The 18,492-nt window shown below is 35.3% G+C and overlaps 4 protein-coding genes across 7 annotated transcripts; 2 read left to right on the top strand and 2 right to left on the bottom strand.

Annotated features, from left to right (window-relative positions):
• Nucleotides 1,579–6,780, top strand: LOC109715493 (methyl-CpG-binding domain protein 4-like). Of its 2 annotated transcripts, XM_020240528.1 has the most exons (4): nucleotides 1,579–2,233; nucleotides 2,770–2,966; nucleotides 3,076–3,239; nucleotides 6,355–6,780. In XM_020240528.1, the coding sequence occupies exons 1-3, from the start codon at nucleotides 1,643–1,645 to the stop codon at nucleotides 3,212–3,214; spliced, it is 927 nt and encodes a 308-aa protein (XP_020096117.1). In that variant the 5' UTR covers nucleotides 1,579–1,642; the 3' UTR covers nucleotides 3,215–3,239; nucleotides 6,355–6,780. The 2 variants fall into 2 exon arrangements, with proteins under 2 accessions (XP_020096117.1, XP_020096116.1); XM_020240527.1 differs by lacking the exon at nucleotides 6,355–6,780 and having other exon boundaries at nucleotides 3,076–3,484.
• LOC109715492 (putative amidase C869.01) lies at nucleotides 4,086–8,123 on the bottom strand. The gene is made up of 5 exons (XM_020240526.1): nucleotides 7,514–8,123; nucleotides 6,372–6,586; nucleotides 5,677–5,919; nucleotides 4,785–4,983; nucleotides 4,086–4,606 (listed from the first exon to the last, which is right to left on the bottom strand). Exons 1-5 carry the CDS (start codon nucleotides 8,060–8,062, stop codon nucleotides 4,214–4,216), a joined length of 1,599 nt encoding a protein of 532 aa, XP_020096115.1. The 5' UTR covers nucleotides 8,063–8,123; the 3' UTR covers nucleotides 4,086–4,213.
• Nucleotides 10,701–14,690, top strand: LOC109714872 (ELMO domain-containing protein C). 3 transcript variants are annotated; one of them, XM_020239596.1, is made up of 9 exons: nucleotides 10,701–10,971; nucleotides 11,507–11,613; nucleotides 12,011–12,079; nucleotides 12,480–12,595; nucleotides 12,889–12,943; nucleotides 13,294–13,426; nucleotides 13,702–13,752; nucleotides 13,847–13,938; nucleotides 14,056–14,690. In XM_020239596.1, the coding sequence occupies exons 2-9, from the start codon at nucleotides 11,515–11,517 to the stop codon at nucleotides 14,155–14,157; spliced, it is 717 nt and encodes a 238-aa protein (XP_020095185.1). In that variant the 5' UTR covers nucleotides 10,701–10,971; nucleotides 11,507–11,514; the 3' UTR covers nucleotides 14,158–14,690. The 3 variants fall into 3 exon arrangements, with proteins under 3 accessions (XP_020095185.1, XP_020095183.1, XP_020095184.1); XM_020239594.1 differs by having other exon boundaries at nucleotides 13,829–13,938; XM_020239595.1 differs by having other exon boundaries at nucleotides 13,844–13,938; nucleotides 14,056–14,689.
• Nucleotides 14,954–17,150, bottom strand: LOC109714873 (uncharacterized protein At5g65660). Its single transcript, XM_020239597.1, has 2 exons — nucleotides 16,683–17,150; nucleotides 14,954–15,710 (listed from the first exon to the last, which is right to left on the bottom strand). Exons 1-2 carry the CDS (start codon nucleotides 17,019–17,021, stop codon nucleotides 15,546–15,548), a joined length of 504 nt encoding a protein of 167 aa, XP_020095186.1. The 5' UTR covers nucleotides 17,022–17,150; the 3' UTR covers nucleotides 14,954–15,545.

Here is an 18,492-nt window from a genome sequence, read left to right as displayed (position 1 = left end):
TTTATTTTTGTAATTTTTGAATAATATAGCCTTCACTTGATAAATAATAATTATGGGAAAACTTCAAAAACCCCCCCTGTGGTTTCGTGCTTTCTCACTTTAGTACCCTGTGGTTTAAAACGTATCAATTTGCCCCTCTGTGGTTTCGTTTTTCTCTTTTTGTTATCAATTTTATTATTATTTTTTTCTTAAATCAGTGACAAAGTTAAAATTAAAGGATACTAAAGTGAATATTCGATAAATATAGATGGTTATCTGAAGTTTTTTGTATATAATTTAACGAAATGTTAACGAAAAAGCTTCCGAAAAGATAAAAATGAAACCACAGGGGGGCAAATTGATACGTTTTAAACCACAGGGTAGTAAAGTGAGAATGCATGAAACCACAGGGGGGTTTTTTGAAGTTTTTCCAATTATTTAATACTAATCGCTCATAAAATTTTTAGATAATAATTCAAAATAAAAAAGTAGAGCATGGTGGATGGATATGCACAGAGCTTATCTAGTTGGGCTTTAGCAAGAATTTAATTCGCCTTAGTGACAAGATCCAAACAAATGGACTAAAGAAATGTGACATCACATACACAAAGCTACGAAAATATGGATTTCTATTTTTAGATAATGTAAATAAGAACCGACTGTCCCTAGCGCAAGTGGCAAAGGGTTTGATAGTTGATACTTGAGACCCAAATTCGAATCCTAGTTGATTTACATTTCTAGCTAAGTTTATTTTTAAATGAGATAAACAAAACTCTCGAAAAAAGATAATGTAAATAAGAACATAACTACGTACTCCTCCAAAGTAATATTTTTGGTGTCCGAAAGAAGACGCGGGCTTGCATTTTTCTTCATGGCTTTTGAGAATTTCATAAATCCATTTTGCTCCGGTGAGAATGAAAGTGTGGAGTTTCAGTTTCGATGAGTTATCGCGATTTACCATTAGATGAATGAATTTTTTTAACTCATATTCCTATTATTTAAATACTATTATCATCCATTTTATTACCGAAATTGCAAGTGTTGAGCATAATAAGAAAATGTTAGTAGAGTTTACGTTTTGGTTGTGACTATAAGTTTTTAGACAGCCTTCAATAATTTAAGAAGCATGATAAGTTTTCAACGGCTAATTTTTTAAATTTTCGAATTTCAAAATCACCCTAAAGGCTAGTTTATCGGCTACTTTCTTAGAATTTGAGCTCTATAATCACTATTATTTTGAAATTTAGCTGGTGTAAGTTAGTTATGTTTCTTAAAAAAAAAAAAAAAAAAAAAAACAACACCTTTCTAATTTTTTAAATTGACATTAGTCAAAAAATATTTATAAATTTATAAGTTCATTGATGATTCCATCAAATTTAATAATTAAAATATTTTTAGAGGATAAAACTTGATCAAATTAATTATTAACAACTAAACGGATCATTAAATTTGATATCTCAATCCAGAAACAAATATTTGAGGGAGGCCGTGTATTTTGACCCAAGCAAACACCGGTGTACGAGAGACATTCATACACCGGGTGCAAGCGACAAAATTTCCCCGCTCTTGGCGGTGACCAACCGGGGACGCAGTGAGCGTACCGCACCCGCGAACCCCAAAATTCGCTCCGCGTGCCCTCCCGAGCACGCGCGACGCCCCCGCCATGGCGCGCGATTCCCCGTCGCTCGACCAAATCCTCTCCTCCTTCGCCTACAAACCCTCGGAGACGACGACGACGACGACGACGACGAAGAAGAAGAAGAAGAGGAGCGTCGGAGGCGGAGACGACGATGATGCTCCTCCGCCGCCGATGAAGAGGCGGCGGCGCCGCCCTCGGCCGCCGTCGTCCCCCCCCGACGCCTCCCCCCCGATCGTCCTCTACAAGAAGGAGCACTCCCATGGAACCAAGCGGAGGAAGATGACGACGACGAAGAAGCAGAAGCGGAACCCTAAGAACCCTAAGAACCACCCTATTCCTAATCTTAGCGGGGATCGCGACGGCGTGGACGATGACCACGACGGCGACGACGATGAGGATGTTGATCGCGATGTGAAGAAGCGGCGGAGGAGGAGCAAGCAGCGATCGCAGCTCTCGGCGGCGGAGAAGATGTCGGAGGCGTATCGGAGAGTCGCCGCCGAGGAGGCGTGGGAGCCTCCAGCGTCGTGCCACAGCCTCCTCCAAGAGAGGCACTCGTTCGATCCGTGGAGGGTTTTGATCATATGCATGCTCCTTAACATCACCACTGGGGAACAGGTTTATCTCTCTCTTTCTCTCTCTCTCTTTATGCTTTACTCTCAATTTGATTTCGAATTCCTTAAAATTGGAGATTGTAGTATCAAAACCAAATTTTAGTTTTAGCTAAGTTGTAAAGAACCCACCTTTAGTTTCTGTCTCAATTACCGCCGATTTCGATAGCTGCAGTAAAAAAAGGGATCTTTTTAGTTTGGTTTTATGTCTATTATGTAAGTAATAGATAATGAACTGCCTAAAAGTTCTTCATCATTGTTCGGGCGCGATTCTGATGTTAAAAGAGAGGAGCAGGTGACAAGAAAGAATTTTGGAGTAATTGCCTTAAAATAGTGCGCGAGGGAGTGAGAACGAGAGATAAAGGAGCAGAGGAGAACTTGATTGGTCACATTTTTAAAAGTACTTGATAGCCACATTGATCTCTTTGTCGCTGATAGCTACTAATCTTATTTACATATGCAAAAGTTCAAAAATTCGACTTAGGTTCCTTTATAACATTGATCAACAAAGGAGATCACTGATCACGTATGAACGCGATGCAGGTCCGGAGAGTACTCCCAGGCTTATTCCTTCTTTGTCCTGATGCTGAGACCACAACAAAAGTCCCTGCGGAGGAGATAGAGAAGGTCATACAGAGTCTAGGATTGCAAAGAAAACGAGCGAGAATGATTAAGCAGTTCTCTCAGGAGTACTTGAGCAGTGACTGGACTCACGTCACTCAACTCCATGGTATAGGCAAGTGAGTACCGAATCTGATCTTATCAAACCTCTTCCTAAACAAATTTTGTAATCTTTTCCTTTTATTTCTTATTTATGTTACCATATTCTGATTTGTACTTTTCTCTCAGATATGCTGCTGATGCATATGCTATTTTCTGTGTGGGCAAGCCAGAAGAAGTGGTTCCTCAGGACCATAAATTAATTGATTATTGGAAGTTTGTTTGTGGCAAGGATGGCTCCAAAGAATGTGCCGCTGAACAAAATTAGCCGACTGCTTAATTATGTTGTAAAGGTATCTTATTGTTAACCCCTCATGCTTTGGATGAATATCTGAAGTTTGTTGATTGGGCACCACTGAAAGTTGAGAATTATTGAACAATTTTCATGTGTATGCATATCATTGTGTCCATTAGTACTCCCCTGTTAGCTTGCAGTGCTTTATACGTCAAAGCGCGTACCGCTTTCCTGTGTAAATACGATATTTTGTTATAAACTCCTTACTAATGCATTAAATGTGTTCTTTATTTAGCCAATGTATCTTGCTTGTTATGGTATTTGGATGGGCTTGACATTTTGGTGCTTGTTGATGAGATGAAAATTTATTTACTGTCAAGTGATGTTTACCAATACAGGAATAAGATCTGAGTACTGTGCCATTTTTTTTTTTTCTTTGAATGAACAATAGAGGAGCATGTCTGAGTTGCAAAACATGCAGAAGTTTAGGGATTACTGTGCAACTTCATTCTCAAAACTAATTGATCTTATCCTATCACCTATTTAGGCTCCATTGTTTCCACTTCCTATTCATTGTTGTTTTATTTTTTGTAGTTAAGACTTTCAAAGTTGCAATTGTAATATTCTTTTCTATCTTAATAATTGGTACCTTTAAGGATTCAAAACAAAAAGAATCTCAGACATGAGTGGCCTAACATCTGGACATGGTGACCGCCAATTGTTTATTTGTCCTGTGTCTTACCGAAAGTGGTTAGGAAACAGAACTGAAAATAAAACTTTGATGATGTCATTTCGAATGATTTGCGCATCTATTAGAATAAAAAATTTCTTAGTTCATGATGTGTTGAGCCATCTGTTTCTTAGAAGCTTTTCAAACTGTTCTAAACATGATGACACAAGCATGTATAGTAGAGAGATGAAACAATCTCTAAACTCTCTCAAAGTCAAAAGGAGATTTATTGAACAATTTTAACACAAAGACAACATAAACATGCCTAGAATGTAAAGATGGATATTGCAGTTCATTAGCTCTCAACACTCAGTGGTTAGTTTAGATTTTGCTGTTAAACTTGACTTGAATGTAGGAGGTTTTCTAACTGCTGTGGCTTGTTCAAAAGCATAAGCTATTTCAATCAACTTAGGCTCTGAACCCTTTAAACCCCCAAAGCAGATACCAAAAGGTACCCCTGCTTTATCATATCCTGCCGGAACACTAATTCCCGGATACCCGCCGATAGCAAGAATACTTGTCGCAGTAGCGTCGGGTGTGATTACTGCATCCAATTGGTTCTTCATCATCAACATTTCTATCCCTTCCTTGGAGAGTTGATTCATTCGCAAAATCGCGCTTCTCTCGACGGGGCCTATTCCACTAGTTTTCTGAGCCCTCAAAAAGATAGGTTGGCCATATTCTTTCATCCTTTCCTGCATTCAAATGCAATCTTAGCTCCAATTCTTATGAGTAGAACCGATAGGGAGTTAAAAAATGTGTAGATCTTACCTGAATTATGCTGCACTATAATGGGTAATTGAGCTTTAACAACTTTGAATTTATCATCTGAATTTTTAATCTACACTTTTTTGTGTTTTGTTTACAGCATACCTTGATTTTGTGCTTGTTGTTGAAAGCGATTACATCTTCAAGAGATCTAACAGGAGAATAGGATAATTGTGCCAGGTATGTGTTCAGTGATAGCTTAAACTCTGCTAACATTGCGATTGATTCACCACTTTGCTCGGAATCAAGGATGATGCTCACATTGGCAATTTCAAGGTTATCAATTAGGATGGCTCCTCTTTGCCTTTGACATATTTTACCCAAAAAAACAACAAAAAGAAAAAAAGGAAATCACAATGTTAGTTCAAGTAACAAAATAGTAAAATGATAGATAGATGTTTGCGTTACAATTATAAAATATTTTTTTAAAGTAAATATCTGAGTTACAGATGATAATAATATTCCTGGAACAGATACTTGAACTTTGAAACTTTTTAGTTTTACTGTGTAACCTTAACAATATTTCTATCATTTTAATGATGTATCAGAATATTGCAGTATTTGACTGAATATTTTTTATTTTAAAACAAATTATACTAGAACTTTTAAGTTAGGTACTGGAGCAAGAATTTAAGTGCCCATCGGCACGGATCATATCTATCGTGCCATATTGTATTAATAAAATATCGGTACGATCTAGTCTTCGTGCTGATGGCACAGCTCAAAATCGTCTATTCTTTAAATCAGTAAGTAATTTTTTCAATAAAGTTTAAAAATTTTGATAAAGATACATAATAAATAAGTAAGAATATTTTGTTGGTAAAGAAAATAAATATTTCATGCTATTATGTATCGGTATACATATACTTTTTTGTAACTAACAAGCATCGTCGCTGCCTGTCACGCACTGTGCCGACAAGTTTTCGGCACAATCCCGTCTCACGATACTTAAATTTTTACTAGTAGATAAAGTTTGGAGAGGAAGAGGGAGAGATACCTCATTGTGTTGAAATGCTCCTCAAAAACCTTTTTTTGCACTGAATTTGGGGGGAACTCAAAAAAGCCCTTCCTCAAGATCCCAAGTCTCTTTCCCTTTAGTCCCTCTAAATTCAAAAATTGCTTGTAGCCCCCTTGAGGTATATATTTTGAAGCCAGTTTAGTTGCTTCTGCATCATCTGGGTCGTAGCCAACAATTGCATCCAACACATGGACAGCATCTGACACTGTTCTACAAATAGGGCTGGATACAAAAACAGCAACACTAATTTCATTTACAACTCCCAAATGCAACTTAAAACAAAAGCAGTGATTCTTTTCACATGTCAAAGCATTCTTATTATTTTTCTACTGTTGTAATAAGTTACAAGTTACGGCTTTTAAACTGCGATTCAGCATGCAGCGTTTCAATACAGAAGACACCGCAGAACAATGGAACAGTCGCTTAATCGAATATTTTATCATTCAAAAAAAAAAAAAAACTATGTATATGAGCAGATAAATTGACAAAACTAGTACTATATAAATAGCAAAACCAAAAAAATTACCTACCCAGGCACGTAGGGGTAGCAACAACTTCAAACTTATTTGCATCACTCTTTTAAACACAATTTCATATGTGTTTTTATCCCAACTTTATTTTGTCTAATAATTTTAGATGATCCTTCGTACCAAACAGGACCTTAAATTGCTTACCCGACGGTGTCTTGCCTAGGGGAGATAGGAATGACTCCGGCCCGGCTGGTGAGTCCTACAGTGGGTTTGATCCCCACCACGGAGTTTGCGGCGGCCGGGCAGATGATCGACCCGTCGGTCTCCGTCCCCAGCGCCACCGCAACCATGTTCGCCGCCACCGCTATCGCCGACCCGCTGCTTGACCCGCATGGGTCCGCCGAGAGCACGTATGGATTCTGTTAGAAATTTAGTATCCGTTACAATACCAATTGATGGGTTCAGGAACTTAACTACTCTCTAGATCGAAATATTCTACTACCTGTTATGTCGACGGTGGGTCTTCAGTAAATCATTTATCAAATTGTGTATATATATATAAACATTATACGAGTTCTGGGTCTTTAGTAAATCATTTATCAAATTGTATATAGACAGACATTATACGAGTTCGGCTATAATACCACCGATAACACTAAGCACCTAAAATGTCACAAAATTTTTTTTGTTAGTAACTGTTTGATTCCCTGAAAAAGTGTGGAAAAAAATTTTCAACAAAAAAAAGAGTTATGATTTTTTTTTTTTTTCCAATTTTCTGACCTCTTTCGTTTTGAGGAAAAATTAGTACTTTTGAAAAGCTGCTCTCCAAACTTTATAAAATGTTACTATTTTTATTTTAAAAAATAATTAATTTCTCTCTGAAAATATAGTAAATTGTAAATATATTTTTATAAAGTTTAATTTTTACATATTGTTGATACAAAAACTCTAATATTTTTAGATAAAAATCTCTGGTTTGCTTCCGTTAAAATACTGTCAATTTTATAAGATAAATAATTTTTTTATCATCATAAACATGTCCTTCTAAAAATTCCAACTATTAATTAAAGCTTTTAATTAAAGAAGAATAAAAAGATCAATTCACCTTATTAACTAATTTAACCGATGATTAACTAAATTTTTCTAACCGATTTTAACAATAAGAATATATTTGAAAACGTACATCAGAATTTTCACAAAAATAATATATAAAAATTAAATTTTATAGAAATATTTTTACAATTTACTATATTTCCTCCTAGCTGTATGCAAGTTAATCAAAGATTAAAAAAAAAAATAAGAAAAAAAAAAAATGAAACAAACTAAAAACTGAAAATAAAACGCACCCGACCCTGGCCCCCTCGCGCGCTCCACCCGTTGGGCGCGGTGAAGGAGCGGAAGTGGGCCCACTCGCTGAGGCTCGCCTTCCCCACGACCACCGCTCCCGCGCGCCGCAGCCGCCGGGCCGCGCCCGACCCGCGCGGCGCCGCGCCGAGCAGCGCCAGCGACCCCGCCGTCGTGTTCAACCGCGCCCCCGTCCCCGTCCCCGTCCCGATGTTATCCTTCAACAGAACCGGGATCCCGCGGAGCCCCCGAACCGGCCCCGCCCACCCGGCCCGGTCCAACCGCGCCGCCCGGTCCAGCGCCCCGGCCCGGTCCGCCTCGACCACCGCCCGGACCGCCGGGTTCAGCGCCCGGATCCGGTCCAGGTAGTAGCCGACGAGCTGGGCCGCGGTGAGCTCGCCGCTCTCGAAGGCGCGGTGGATGCCGTCGATCGTCGCCTCCTCGATCTCGAATCCACGGCCGGAGATCGTCGGGAGAACGATAGCAACGACGACAACGACGATGATAAATTGAGGGGGGGAGAGGGGAGAGGGAGGACGAGGAGGAGCCATTGTGTTTGTTTATCTGTTTGTGTTATTCGATTCTACTACAAGAGTGAGTAGTGTACATGTGGGAATTGGGATGGAGCACACCACTCCCGTTGACTTGGAGTAGTGTACGAGACATCACATCATCGGGATTAGGGCGAAACCACGAATTTTCTATTTACAACGGTTCATTAGATGTAATTACAAATCTAGAGTTAGGCTATTATACTTTTATGCGTATTATTATAAGTTTTTTTTATACTCATAAGTGTTTGGTCGTTAACTCTAGCTATTCCTTTAATTACTTTTACGTATTAGGTCATATTATTCAACTAACTATCTACTCAACACTATAGGATCACTATCATTTTAACTGCACATATCCCCACCAAATGACCAAAATTTATAAGTATAAAAGAGTTTATACTCATAAGAGTATATTTTTAGCCTGCAACATATATGCAGTTAGAAATATAACAATTGTAACTATATATATCTTATTTGTTTGGATGTAGTAGAAAATACTTAAACTATAAATAATTAATTTGCTTAGTTGCATACAGTTGAGAAATAATTTTTAAAAATTTATTTTATATATATATTATATATATATATATATATATTATATATATATATATATATATATATATAACTTGGCTAGAATGTATTAAAACACCAAACTATTTGTGCTATTAGGTTTCGGCCGTTGGATGAAAAGTGTATGATTAGGATGATGTGGCCTCTTATATTGAGTGAGTTATTGGTTTAATATGTATAATCTAACGGATAAAAATAGTTAAAGATTAAATCTAATGATGAAAACTTGATAGCATGCACCAACAATTGGTGCTATTGATAGTATCCGAGCCGGACTCTCTCTCTCTCTCTCTCTCTCTCTATATATATATATATATATATATATATATATATATATATATATATATGATATGATGGTAGATTCCTCCAATGTAAAAAAATAAATTATTTAAAAAATAATTAAGGAGATAAGTATACTTTGTTTAAAATTACTCTCTCCAACTGCTACAGTGGTAACTGCGCTAATTCGACGTAGTTCCAACTACTGCAATTGGATCTTCTTAGGGGCTGTTTGGTTGTATGCATTTGCAACTGCAGTGCAGTTCAAATGCGTGCAGCCACAATTCCTTTGTTTGGTTTAGTGTATTGAGTTCAACTGCTGCAGTCCAACTGCACAAGAAGGCCCAAATACTGCAGTTAGAACTACATCCAAATTGGTCGTAGTTCCAACTGCAGCAGTTGTGAGGGATAGGATCACCACAATATTAATAATAAATAAATATAATAAATAGCTAAATAAATAAATAATATATGTATATAGGTAAATAAAAATACTTATAAATAAATCATACTAATAAATTTTTTAGACAATACAAGCTTTGTGCAAAAAAATATTTTTTAATTTATTTTATTTAAAATATAAATATAGTTTTTTTTCTAAATTTTTATAGAATGTGATCGTGTATGTTAATTTAATAAGTTTTAATTAATTATAATATTAAATTTGATAAAAAAAAATGAGAGAATCGTTTAAATTTTTAAAGTTTGATTTACATATTAAAATTAAATAAATTAAAAATTTTAAATGTGTCGATTAATAAGTTGAAGAATTATTGAAAAATATAAAAATATTATATATATCTACTTATTTATTTATAAATAGTAAATTTAAATAATTAATAAATTTATACAATTATTTTATGTTTAGTGAAGGTAACCTCACCACTCTATCTGAAGAGGTGACAAAATTCATAAATACAACTATCAGCTTCATATTACCAAACAGAAGAAATGTAACTGCAGCAGTTGCAACTGCGTAAAACCAAACAGATTAGGTGTAGTTATAACTGCAGCATTTGCAACTGCATGTATTTTCAACTACACTGTTTCTGCAACTACATCCAACCAAACGGCCCCTTATAGTTCCTAATGCAGTAGCTAAAGTTAAAGACATTAAACCAAACACTGAATTTGTATTTCCATGCAATTGGAAATGGCCAGACCAATAGACCTTGCCTGGACTATAGATCATTTTGAATTAACTATCTAATCTTTTTTATTCTAAACTTTAAATTAATTGCTTACTTATTGCATGTATAATTGTGAGAATTGCATAAAGTTTATTAACTAACTTATAAAAATAAACGACGCAAACAAATTTTGAAATTAAAGTGCTATATATTGACTGACTCAAATCAAACAAATTAAAAGATACACTAGCAAAATTAAAATTTTGAAAGATTAAAATGCTAAATTAAAATAATTTATACTTCTAACAAAGTGTGGAATTTTTTGCTGTTCCAACTTGGAGGGGACATAATATTTTTATTATTATTGTGTTATCACTGGTAATATTATTATATTAATTTTACTTTAGCAACACATTAATATTTAATTTTTTAAATTAATGATAAAATCAGTTCAAAATCTGATGAGCCAAGGGTAATTAGCCTATGAAAAATAGAGAAGCGGTCCACAGATGATGTGGTGTACCGAGTCCACCCAACAATTTTCCCGGAGCGAACATTTAGGCGGGACGAGCGGTTTTGAGAGAGAAAAGGGCGGGGTGTCTTCGCCTCTTCCTCTTTTCCTTTTCTGTTATTATTAATAATAATTATTATTATTATTATTTTATTATTTTTTTAAAAAAAGGAAAACCCTAAGCAGCTGTTTTACAGAGCGATTTTTCTAAAATCCGTTTATTATCAAGAGAGAGAGAGAGAGAGAGAGAGAGAGAGAGATTTTTTTAATTTTTGGATCAATTAATTCGATCCGCGTCCATAATGTGAGAACGACGATAAAAAATATTAGGGTTTTCTCTTCCTCTCCCTTTCTCTCTCTCTTTTTGGGCTTCTCCAATCCCCCTATTGTAGCTGATGAGGCAATCTCGGTCGAAGGTGAGCAACAAAACAAGTTTCTAATTTATGATGTTTGCGATGATCGTGTTACTCGTGTCGATTCAAAAAAAATGTCGAAAAATTTATGTTAAAAGATCTTAAATGATCGAAGAATGAACACGTTCTTGGATTTGTGTTGTGTCGGGATAATGTTGTGTTGTGCCATCTTTTTTTTCATATTTTGGTACGTTGCGACATGAATGTTGAATTTGGCATCTGATTGTGTTGAAACTTTCTTGTTATTTGCCACAAATGCAATTCATTTCATATGTGTTCTTTCTCGCAAAACTTGCATTTTCGCACAACAAATGATGGATTGTTTGGAATCTATTAAGCTGCAGTGCTTGTTTTCTGGGAAATGCATCCGTCTTCAGCTCGAACACGTTCGTAGTTTTCAAGAATCGAACCGAAACGGATTAATTGTTATAGATATATATATATATATATAATTTACTTAGTTCGAAGAAACTGAGCCGAGACCAATTCAAACCAAAATGAAGTCCTAAAAGGCATGTATGGTTTGTGATTCTTGCAGTTGATGCTATGGTTGGAAATCGATCGTGGTTTGGAGGACTCTTCAACCGCACGGGAAACAAACGTCAAGGTAGTGGTGAAAGGACTCTTGATTTGACTCCTCTTCAGGTAAAGTCGCATTTACATTTGATTATATCTGTTATGTTAAGCTTAAGTATTCCGCGACTTTATGATTTGATTCGCCAACTATTTGTTTTGAGTTCAATGAGTTAGATCCATGAATCATGATCTTTCTTGCTATATTCGACCATTCTCTATATCCGCTTAACTTTTTGAATGGAGATATCGGTGATCTAACATGATAACAGGGTATTTGTGTTTTGAGGCAAGTTCTCCACTTATTGAATTGGGTGTTCACTCCTTGCTCCTTGACTCTTGATTTTTAGTTGGAGATATCAGTTCTATTCCCTGCATTTGTTTGAAAAGTTCATCTGTAAAATGGATGAAATTTTATTGTTTTGAACTTTTTTTTGTCAATATTAGTCATAATTTAGACTTTTTATAGGAACAACGGTTGCAAAAGCTTAAGGATCGACTAAGTGTGCCATTTGACGAGACTCGGCCAGATCATCAAGTAAGTATCAATTAATGTAATTACATTTGCCCATACTTGAGTTATATGTGAATACGGAGGTATCATGCGAAAACAGATATGACCCCATGAACAACTTGACTAGCAAATGGAATAACCTTTGAATGTAGGATGTTAGTATGGAGTTGCTCAACATCAACTAAAACCAACATTTCTGCTTCTTCAAAGTGTAATTTGGTTGCAAGAAAATATATAAAAACAATCATGACTTTTCATACAATGGAAAAAAAAAATGTTGAACTATTATGTTATTATAATTACTGAACAAAACCCCATCGAACACAAGGTATCACCATATAACTTGTTCCAGAATCCAAAGACACAATATGTTTGTAACCATTGCATTGACATTATTGTGCCCCTTTCGCACTATAATTGGCAGGAAGCTCTCAAAGCACTTTGGCATGCTTCCTTTCCAGAAACAGAACTTACAGGCCTAGTCTCGGAGCAATGGAAAGATATTGGGTGGCAAGGCCCGAATCCATCAACGGACTTCAGGTAAATCTGGTTTGCATATTTTTCTTCATTCTTACATACAAATATGGAGTACCATTATTAACATTTCTTCAGAGATATATTCCACATCTAAAAAAATTCATCACCAAAACTTAATATCTTTCGCAGCGATAGACAGTTGGAATGTATTTTTTATGCATTACAATGAATTTATTGGTGGTCTTCTCTCGTGCCTTTCACTCCTTTACGTAATTTTTTTTGCTTTTGCTACCAGAACTAGATAATCACATTCTTCACTATTACTTTGTGAAGCCATTTGTTTCTTTTCTTTTCAGGGGCTGTGGATTTGTTTCACTTGAGAATCTATTATTTCTTGCAAGGACTTATCCGGTACTGCTTTTTCTGGGCTTCTTACCACAATCCAATAGTTTTCATCATCTACTTTCCTGCTTGCAGAACTTTGACCTTTGTTTGTTTTTGTTACTGTAGACCACTTTTCGACATCTAGGATTACACTGCCCTGAAATTGAAAACGGTTCTAAGTTACAAAATATGATAAATGCATCTCATTTTTGACTAATTCCAATAAGGTGGATTTTGGTTTTTGGAACCATGCTAAACTTATATTCTAAATCAAAACAAACCTCTATCAATTTTTTTTTTCTACTTGGAAAAAAAAAATTTGTGATATTACTTATGATACAAAAATATTAATCGTATCCATCTGGTTCATCATGAAGGCTTCTTTCCAAAGGTTGTTATTTAAACAAGAGGGCGTAAGAGCAACATGGGAATACCCATTTGCTGTCGCGGGCGTCAATGTTTCATTCATGCTGATTCAGATGTTGGAACTGAATTCAGGTCAAAAAGAAAGTAAGCATGCTTTTTGAAAAGTTCAAAATAAGGTATCCTTTCGAGTTTTATGCCGACACATAGAGCTGTATAATTTATTCATAGCTTGTTTTTCTGGTTGTGAATGCAATGCCACCTTATGACGCACAAGTGCCGATGAGCTTGAACTTGGATTTCTTGCCCAAAAAAATAAAAAAAAAAGCCCCCCATACTGCAATCTATGAATACAGTTATCATAGTCATCTTTTAAGGTTATATTAGTATCGAACTTACGGTTGTACGTTTTCAATTTTCAGCAGCAAAGCCAAAGTCTCTGCCTGCAATCAACTTTGTAAAAGTATTAACAGGTGAATCGCGATTTCCTGTATAAATTAGTGAAGATACATCCCATCCTAGTGCTCTAATACCCTAATGTGCTCTAAGTTGTTGTCATTTTAGAAGATGAAGAAGCATTCGATGTTTTATACTGTATAGCATTTGAGATGATGGATGCTCAGTGGCTGGCTATGCGTGCTTCATACATGCAGTTCAAGGTTCTCTTCTTTTGGCTTCTCATCATTACGTCTCGGTTTCATGTGTTCATATCGTAATCCCGTTTGAAATTGTCTATTTGTCGATGTTTTTTGCTTTGCTCCCTTTTTTTTCTCCAGGAGGTTTTAGAAGCGACGAGAATCCAACTGGAGAGGGAGTTGTCTTTGGAGGACCTCCATAGAATTCAGGATTTGCCAGCTTATAACCTTTTGTACAAATAGTTATAAATAGTTCCATAATTTCGCAGATGTTGTAGATTGTCCATTGTTAGGATAACTTTACAAGAACGACGCAACAAAGTACGAAAGATATAGCAAGTTGAGTCACATCTATATCTCATTATTAGCGAAAAATTTGCTCATTTAACCATAGAACTCAAAAACAGATGCAAACAATGCCTTGTTGTATACTATTATTTAATCTGTTTCTGGACTTGGAATTGATTGTATTATCCGAAACTTTAAAGAGCTTCCCTGCGAAGTTCATTTCATTGTGGTTCCATAATTTCATGTTAACATTTTCATAATCTCATAGAATAGCTTTAATTGTGACTGCAGTAGGAAATGTATCAAACATTCTTGTTATTCTTTGAGCAATGAGAAAAGCATTTACTTGAATTCCTCTTGTAACTTTCCAATTTGGATCTTCTAATTTCACACAACAAATATAAAATCATGACTAACAAATACACCCATTAACTTCAATGTATGCTATTGGTTTTTTTTTTTTTTTTTTTGAGAGAGATAGGTAGCATGCTACCTGCTAAGTTTATTTTATTTAAAAATAAACTTAGCTGGAAATGTGAATCAATTAGGATTCGAACTTGGGACCTCGGGTACCAACCACCAAGTTCTTTGCTACTTGCTCTAGCGACGGTCGGTCAATGTATGCTATTGTTGAAAAGCATAAATGGAACAACTTTGAAGGCATCTCTCTCTGAATTATCACACTGCTAAATCTAAAATGCTTCTATACAAAGTACTAAACATGCATACATGAGGAACTTCTCTCAAAACATTGAAAAACAAATTTCTATTGAAGTAGAATGAAAATGTATGCAATTAAAATGGACCAAATAATTAATAAAATTAAACTCAAACACTCTTAGATAAAGCCAAAAGAACAGCACTGTTCTCTGTTTTATGCAAGTGGGAACAAACTCAAGAATTTACATTCATCCATGAATAATAGGAAAAAAAAAAAAATCAGGATCAATTTACACAGTTTTTAGTTACACACTTTTTAAATTTTGTGAAAATCAACAATAAAGGACTTAAAAAAAAACAAAATCGAAACTATCTAATGTTATTTACAACATTTAAAAGACCTACACGCAAAAATATTACAAATTTTTACATTAAACAATAGTCTTCATCGAAATTTACGGACATCGATTTCGGCACTGCTTGATGCTTAGCAAATCGGTTTTGAAAAATTATATATAATATATTTTACATATGAGCCTTTCAGATGTTGTAGATCACATTCAATGGCATAGATTTTGATTCTGAAGCCTCTCTATTATTAAAGTTCTGTAGCAGGTGTAAAAAGTGTGCAATTTTACCCTTGTGTCAATGAATCCCTACTCTAAATAGTTTTGCATGAAGTGTCAATTTGGTGAAATTGAGGAGTGGATTACCACCTCTTTGAGGACCTTCTCTGTTGTGGGCAAATTGTAAGTAGGTTGGCAAGGGCATGGCCATGCCATGTACTTTGGAATCTGATCCCCTGGCATTATAACAGGTAAGCTTTGGTCCCTTTCCTGCTTGTGATTCTACATGAAAAAAGATTCAAAAAAAAAAAAATTACTACTGAAAATTATTATTGAAAATTTTTAGTGCCTCAAAATTCGTACAGCATTACTAATAATGTGTTCCATTAAGTCTACTTTATCAATGCTGTACGAATTTTGAAACGATTTGACGGTTAAAAAATTATAAGCACATATAATATGTGTGTGTGTGTGTGAGAGAGAGATTAATCATTTATGCAGGTTATGAGACTAAAATAGAAAAAATCTATGGTGGTAATCCTGTTTATTCAATTCGATTCCTGATAAATTACCCATATTAATTATGTCATAGGAAACAGGAAACACAGTGTTTCTTTCTTTTTTTTTAAAAAAAAAAAGAGAGATAATCTCATAAATTATGATTTTGCTAGTGTGAGAAAAGAAAGAAAGAGAACTATATTTCCTTTCATTATTCTTTTTTGAGCCTTCTATCAAATAAATTTGGCTTACTGATTTATTAATCTAAAAAATTAAGGATACTCAAACTATATATGTAATCATTTAGAAATAGGTCTCTAAAATTCAATTTTTTCCAACCGAACCTCTTAAAAATAAAGTAAGAAAAAGCTATTTATGTGTGATGTATTTGTTTTTAATGATTTTTTAACCAAACATTAAAAAAGAAAAAAGAAAAAGGAATCAGCCAGAGTGACTTAATTTCACTTCATGAACTTTAACTGAGATTAAATGATCATTTTACAATATAAACTGATTTTTTTGTAATTGTTCAGGAATTAAAATATATATTCATAAAGGTCAAATCGCGACATCAAAATAGCTAGATAGAGACTTATATATATCCATACATTTTTAGCCAAAAAAGAAAAAAAGAAAAAAAAGAAATTTACTGTATAGCTAGCCTCAAAATCAACAAGCTTGAAAATCAACATGTAATAAAAAATAAAAGTGATTAATTAATTAATTAATTAAGTAAGTAAGTAAGTAATTAAGTACCTGTTTTTTGGAGGGAATCTTGGAGGGAGAGGTGGTGGTTGTGGTTATAAAAGAGAAGGATGGATGCAGGCCATGCATTGGAAGCACTGCAATAGAAGCCTGCTGCTGCTGGTCATCGGGATCGCCGCCGCCGCCGCCGGCGGCAGCAGCGGCGCGATGAAGGCATCGGAGTTTGTCCCAGTGGTAGCAGCACGAGAAGATGCCGCTGAGGCAGAAGATGACGATGAGCAGCAGGGCCGTCCCGAGCGGAAACCCTATTGTCGGCCGCGGCGTCACCGCCGCATGCTGCGCCACGGCCATCGGCGCAGTCGGCGGCATCAGAGTATCCGCAGCGTCCATGATCACTACTTCAGAACAACCGCTTTTCTCTAAAAACTTATAATATAATATATATGTATATCATGCAAAACACACCACACCCCCTCTCTCTCTCTCTCTCTCTCTCTCTCTCTCTGTTTTTTTTTTTTTTTTTTTGGGCTCTGTACTCAGATATTGGTAGTGTAGTGCTGGTGCTATATATTGTTTTTTTTTTTTTTTTAAGGGAGAATGAGTGCACCCTCGGTATAAAGTGATGACGCGTGTTTCCGTAGCTTGTTTTTGTACGGCATATATATGTAAGGAGGGTAAAATGCAACAATAGTCCCTGAACGTTTAAGAAATTTTTATTGTGATCCTCAAAGTTTCAATTTTGGTACTTAATGGACCATAAACTAATTAAAAGAATTATTTTTGTCCATGTATGTATATATTTATCATCATATTTCAACTCTACTATGGATTCAGTTACAGTTTTCTTAATATAAAAAATAGATCTCTGATTTTAACTAGAGTATGCGAACAAGCAAGCAGATGAACTATAATATAAGATAAGTACTAAAATATAATATTTTTTAAAAGTTCAGAGACCAAATGGAAACAGAATTAAACGTTTAAAATTTCGATTATCAAAATCAAAAGTTTGAAAATAAAAAATGAAACTTTGGCTCAAACTTAGGGGACTGGGGTGGTGCAATGCTGCAATTAACACAATCTAAGGAAGAGGAAATTAAGGGGAGGGGGTTGAGGGGGGCCTCAAATGCAGGGAATGAGTATTTGAGTAGTGGGGTGGTGATGATGCATTTGCATGGTTAAGTGGAGTGGGTTGATGCTCATGATTTTTTTATTTTTTTATTTTAAAAAAATTCTTTTCTTTTTTAAACTTTATCTTTACTTTATCTTTGAGATTCTAAACTTTGTGTTTGTTTTTTTATTGCTTTAATTGGAAGTAATCATGGGATGATGGAAAGTTAATTAAACACCTGCACCTAATGCATTTGTACAACTTGTGTACTGTTATTGTACCCACAACTCATCCAATTCTATATATTTTTCTTTGTTAGCCTTTTTTTTTTTTTTTGCCCTTTAATGAGCGCAGTATTGTTTGATGAAGTTTTATTTCAGCATTGCTCAAAAATAAAATTTTTTAGATTCTATATGGTCTCACTATTATTTTTATATCTCTTAAAACAGAGACTTTGTAGTCTACAACCGTCTAAGGTAGATGATCTTATTTTGAATCTTTAAATTGAAAATTTATTAGATGGTCCATTGAAGAACAAGATCAATCGAGCTCGTCATTTGATCAGGCCAATCATCCAACAGCTCCAACAGTTACTCCAATCTCCGATGAACGGCGCAAGATCAGTTGACCATTATTCTTTGGATCGTAGGCGCTACTAACCAACTAATTCAAACACACATGCTGATAGAAAAGACGTACCAATCGTAGTCACAGTGCTTACGAATTTCGACCTGGTTCAATTTATCTGAA

The sequence above is a fragment of the Ananas comosus genome, linkage group 9, assembly GCF_001540865.1.
Source record: "Ananas comosus cultivar F153 linkage group 9, ASM154086v1, whole genome shotgun sequence".
Lineage (NCBI taxonomy): Eukaryota > Viridiplantae > Streptophyta > Magnoliopsida > Poales > Bromeliaceae > Ananas > Ananas comosus.
This window is presented reverse-complemented; position numbering and strand designations above follow the sequence as displayed.

Excerpts from the sequence above, each read along its gene's own strand:
- LOC109715492 (XM_020240526.1), bottom strand. The coding sequence starts at position 8,062 with ATGGCTCCTCCTCGTCCTCCCTCTCCCCTCTCCCCCCCTCAATTTATC. Across the intron at positions 6,587-7,513 it reads CGCGAGGGGGCCAGGGTCGG|AATCCATACGTGCTCTCGGC; the intron begins GTGCGTTTTATT and ends AATTTCTAACAG. Across the intron at positions 4,607-4,784 it reads ACAACAAGCACAAAATCAAG|GAAAGGATGAAAGAATATGG; the intron begins GTATGCTGTAAA and ends ATTTGAATGCAG.
- LOC109714872 (XM_020239594.1), top strand. The coding sequence starts at position 11,515 with ATGGTTGGAAATCGATCGTGGTTTGGAGGACTCTTCAACCGCACGGGA. Across the intron at positions 11,614-12,010 it reads TTGATTTGACTCCTCTTCAG|GAACAACGGTTGCAAAAGCT; the intron begins GTAAAGTCGCAT and ends GACTTTTTATAG. Across the intron at positions 13,753-13,828 it reads CTTTGTAAAAGTATTAACAG|TTGTTGTCATTTTAGAAGAT; the intron begins GTGAATCGCGAT and ends ATGTGCTCTAAG.
- LOC109714873 (XM_020239597.1), bottom strand. The coding sequence starts at position 17,021 with ATGGACGCTGCGGATACTCTGATGCCGCCGACTGCGCCGATGGCCGTG. Across the intron at positions 15,711-16,682 it reads AGATTCCCTCCAAAAAACAG|AATCACAAGCAGGAAAGGGA; the intron begins GTACTTAATTAC and ends TTTTTCATGTAG.
- LOC109715493 (XM_020240528.1), top strand. The coding sequence starts at position 1,643 with ATGGCGCGCGATTCCCCGTCGCTCGACCAAATCCTCTCCTCCTTCGCC. Across the intron at positions 2,234-2,769 it reads ACATCACCACTGGGGAACAG|GTCCGGAGAGTACTCCCAGG; the intron begins GTTTATCTCTCT and ends AACGCGATGCAG. Across the intron at positions 2,967-3,075 it reads CAACTCCATGGTATAGGCAA|ATATGCTGCTGATGCATATG; the intron begins GTGAGTACCGAA and ends CTTTTCTCTCAG.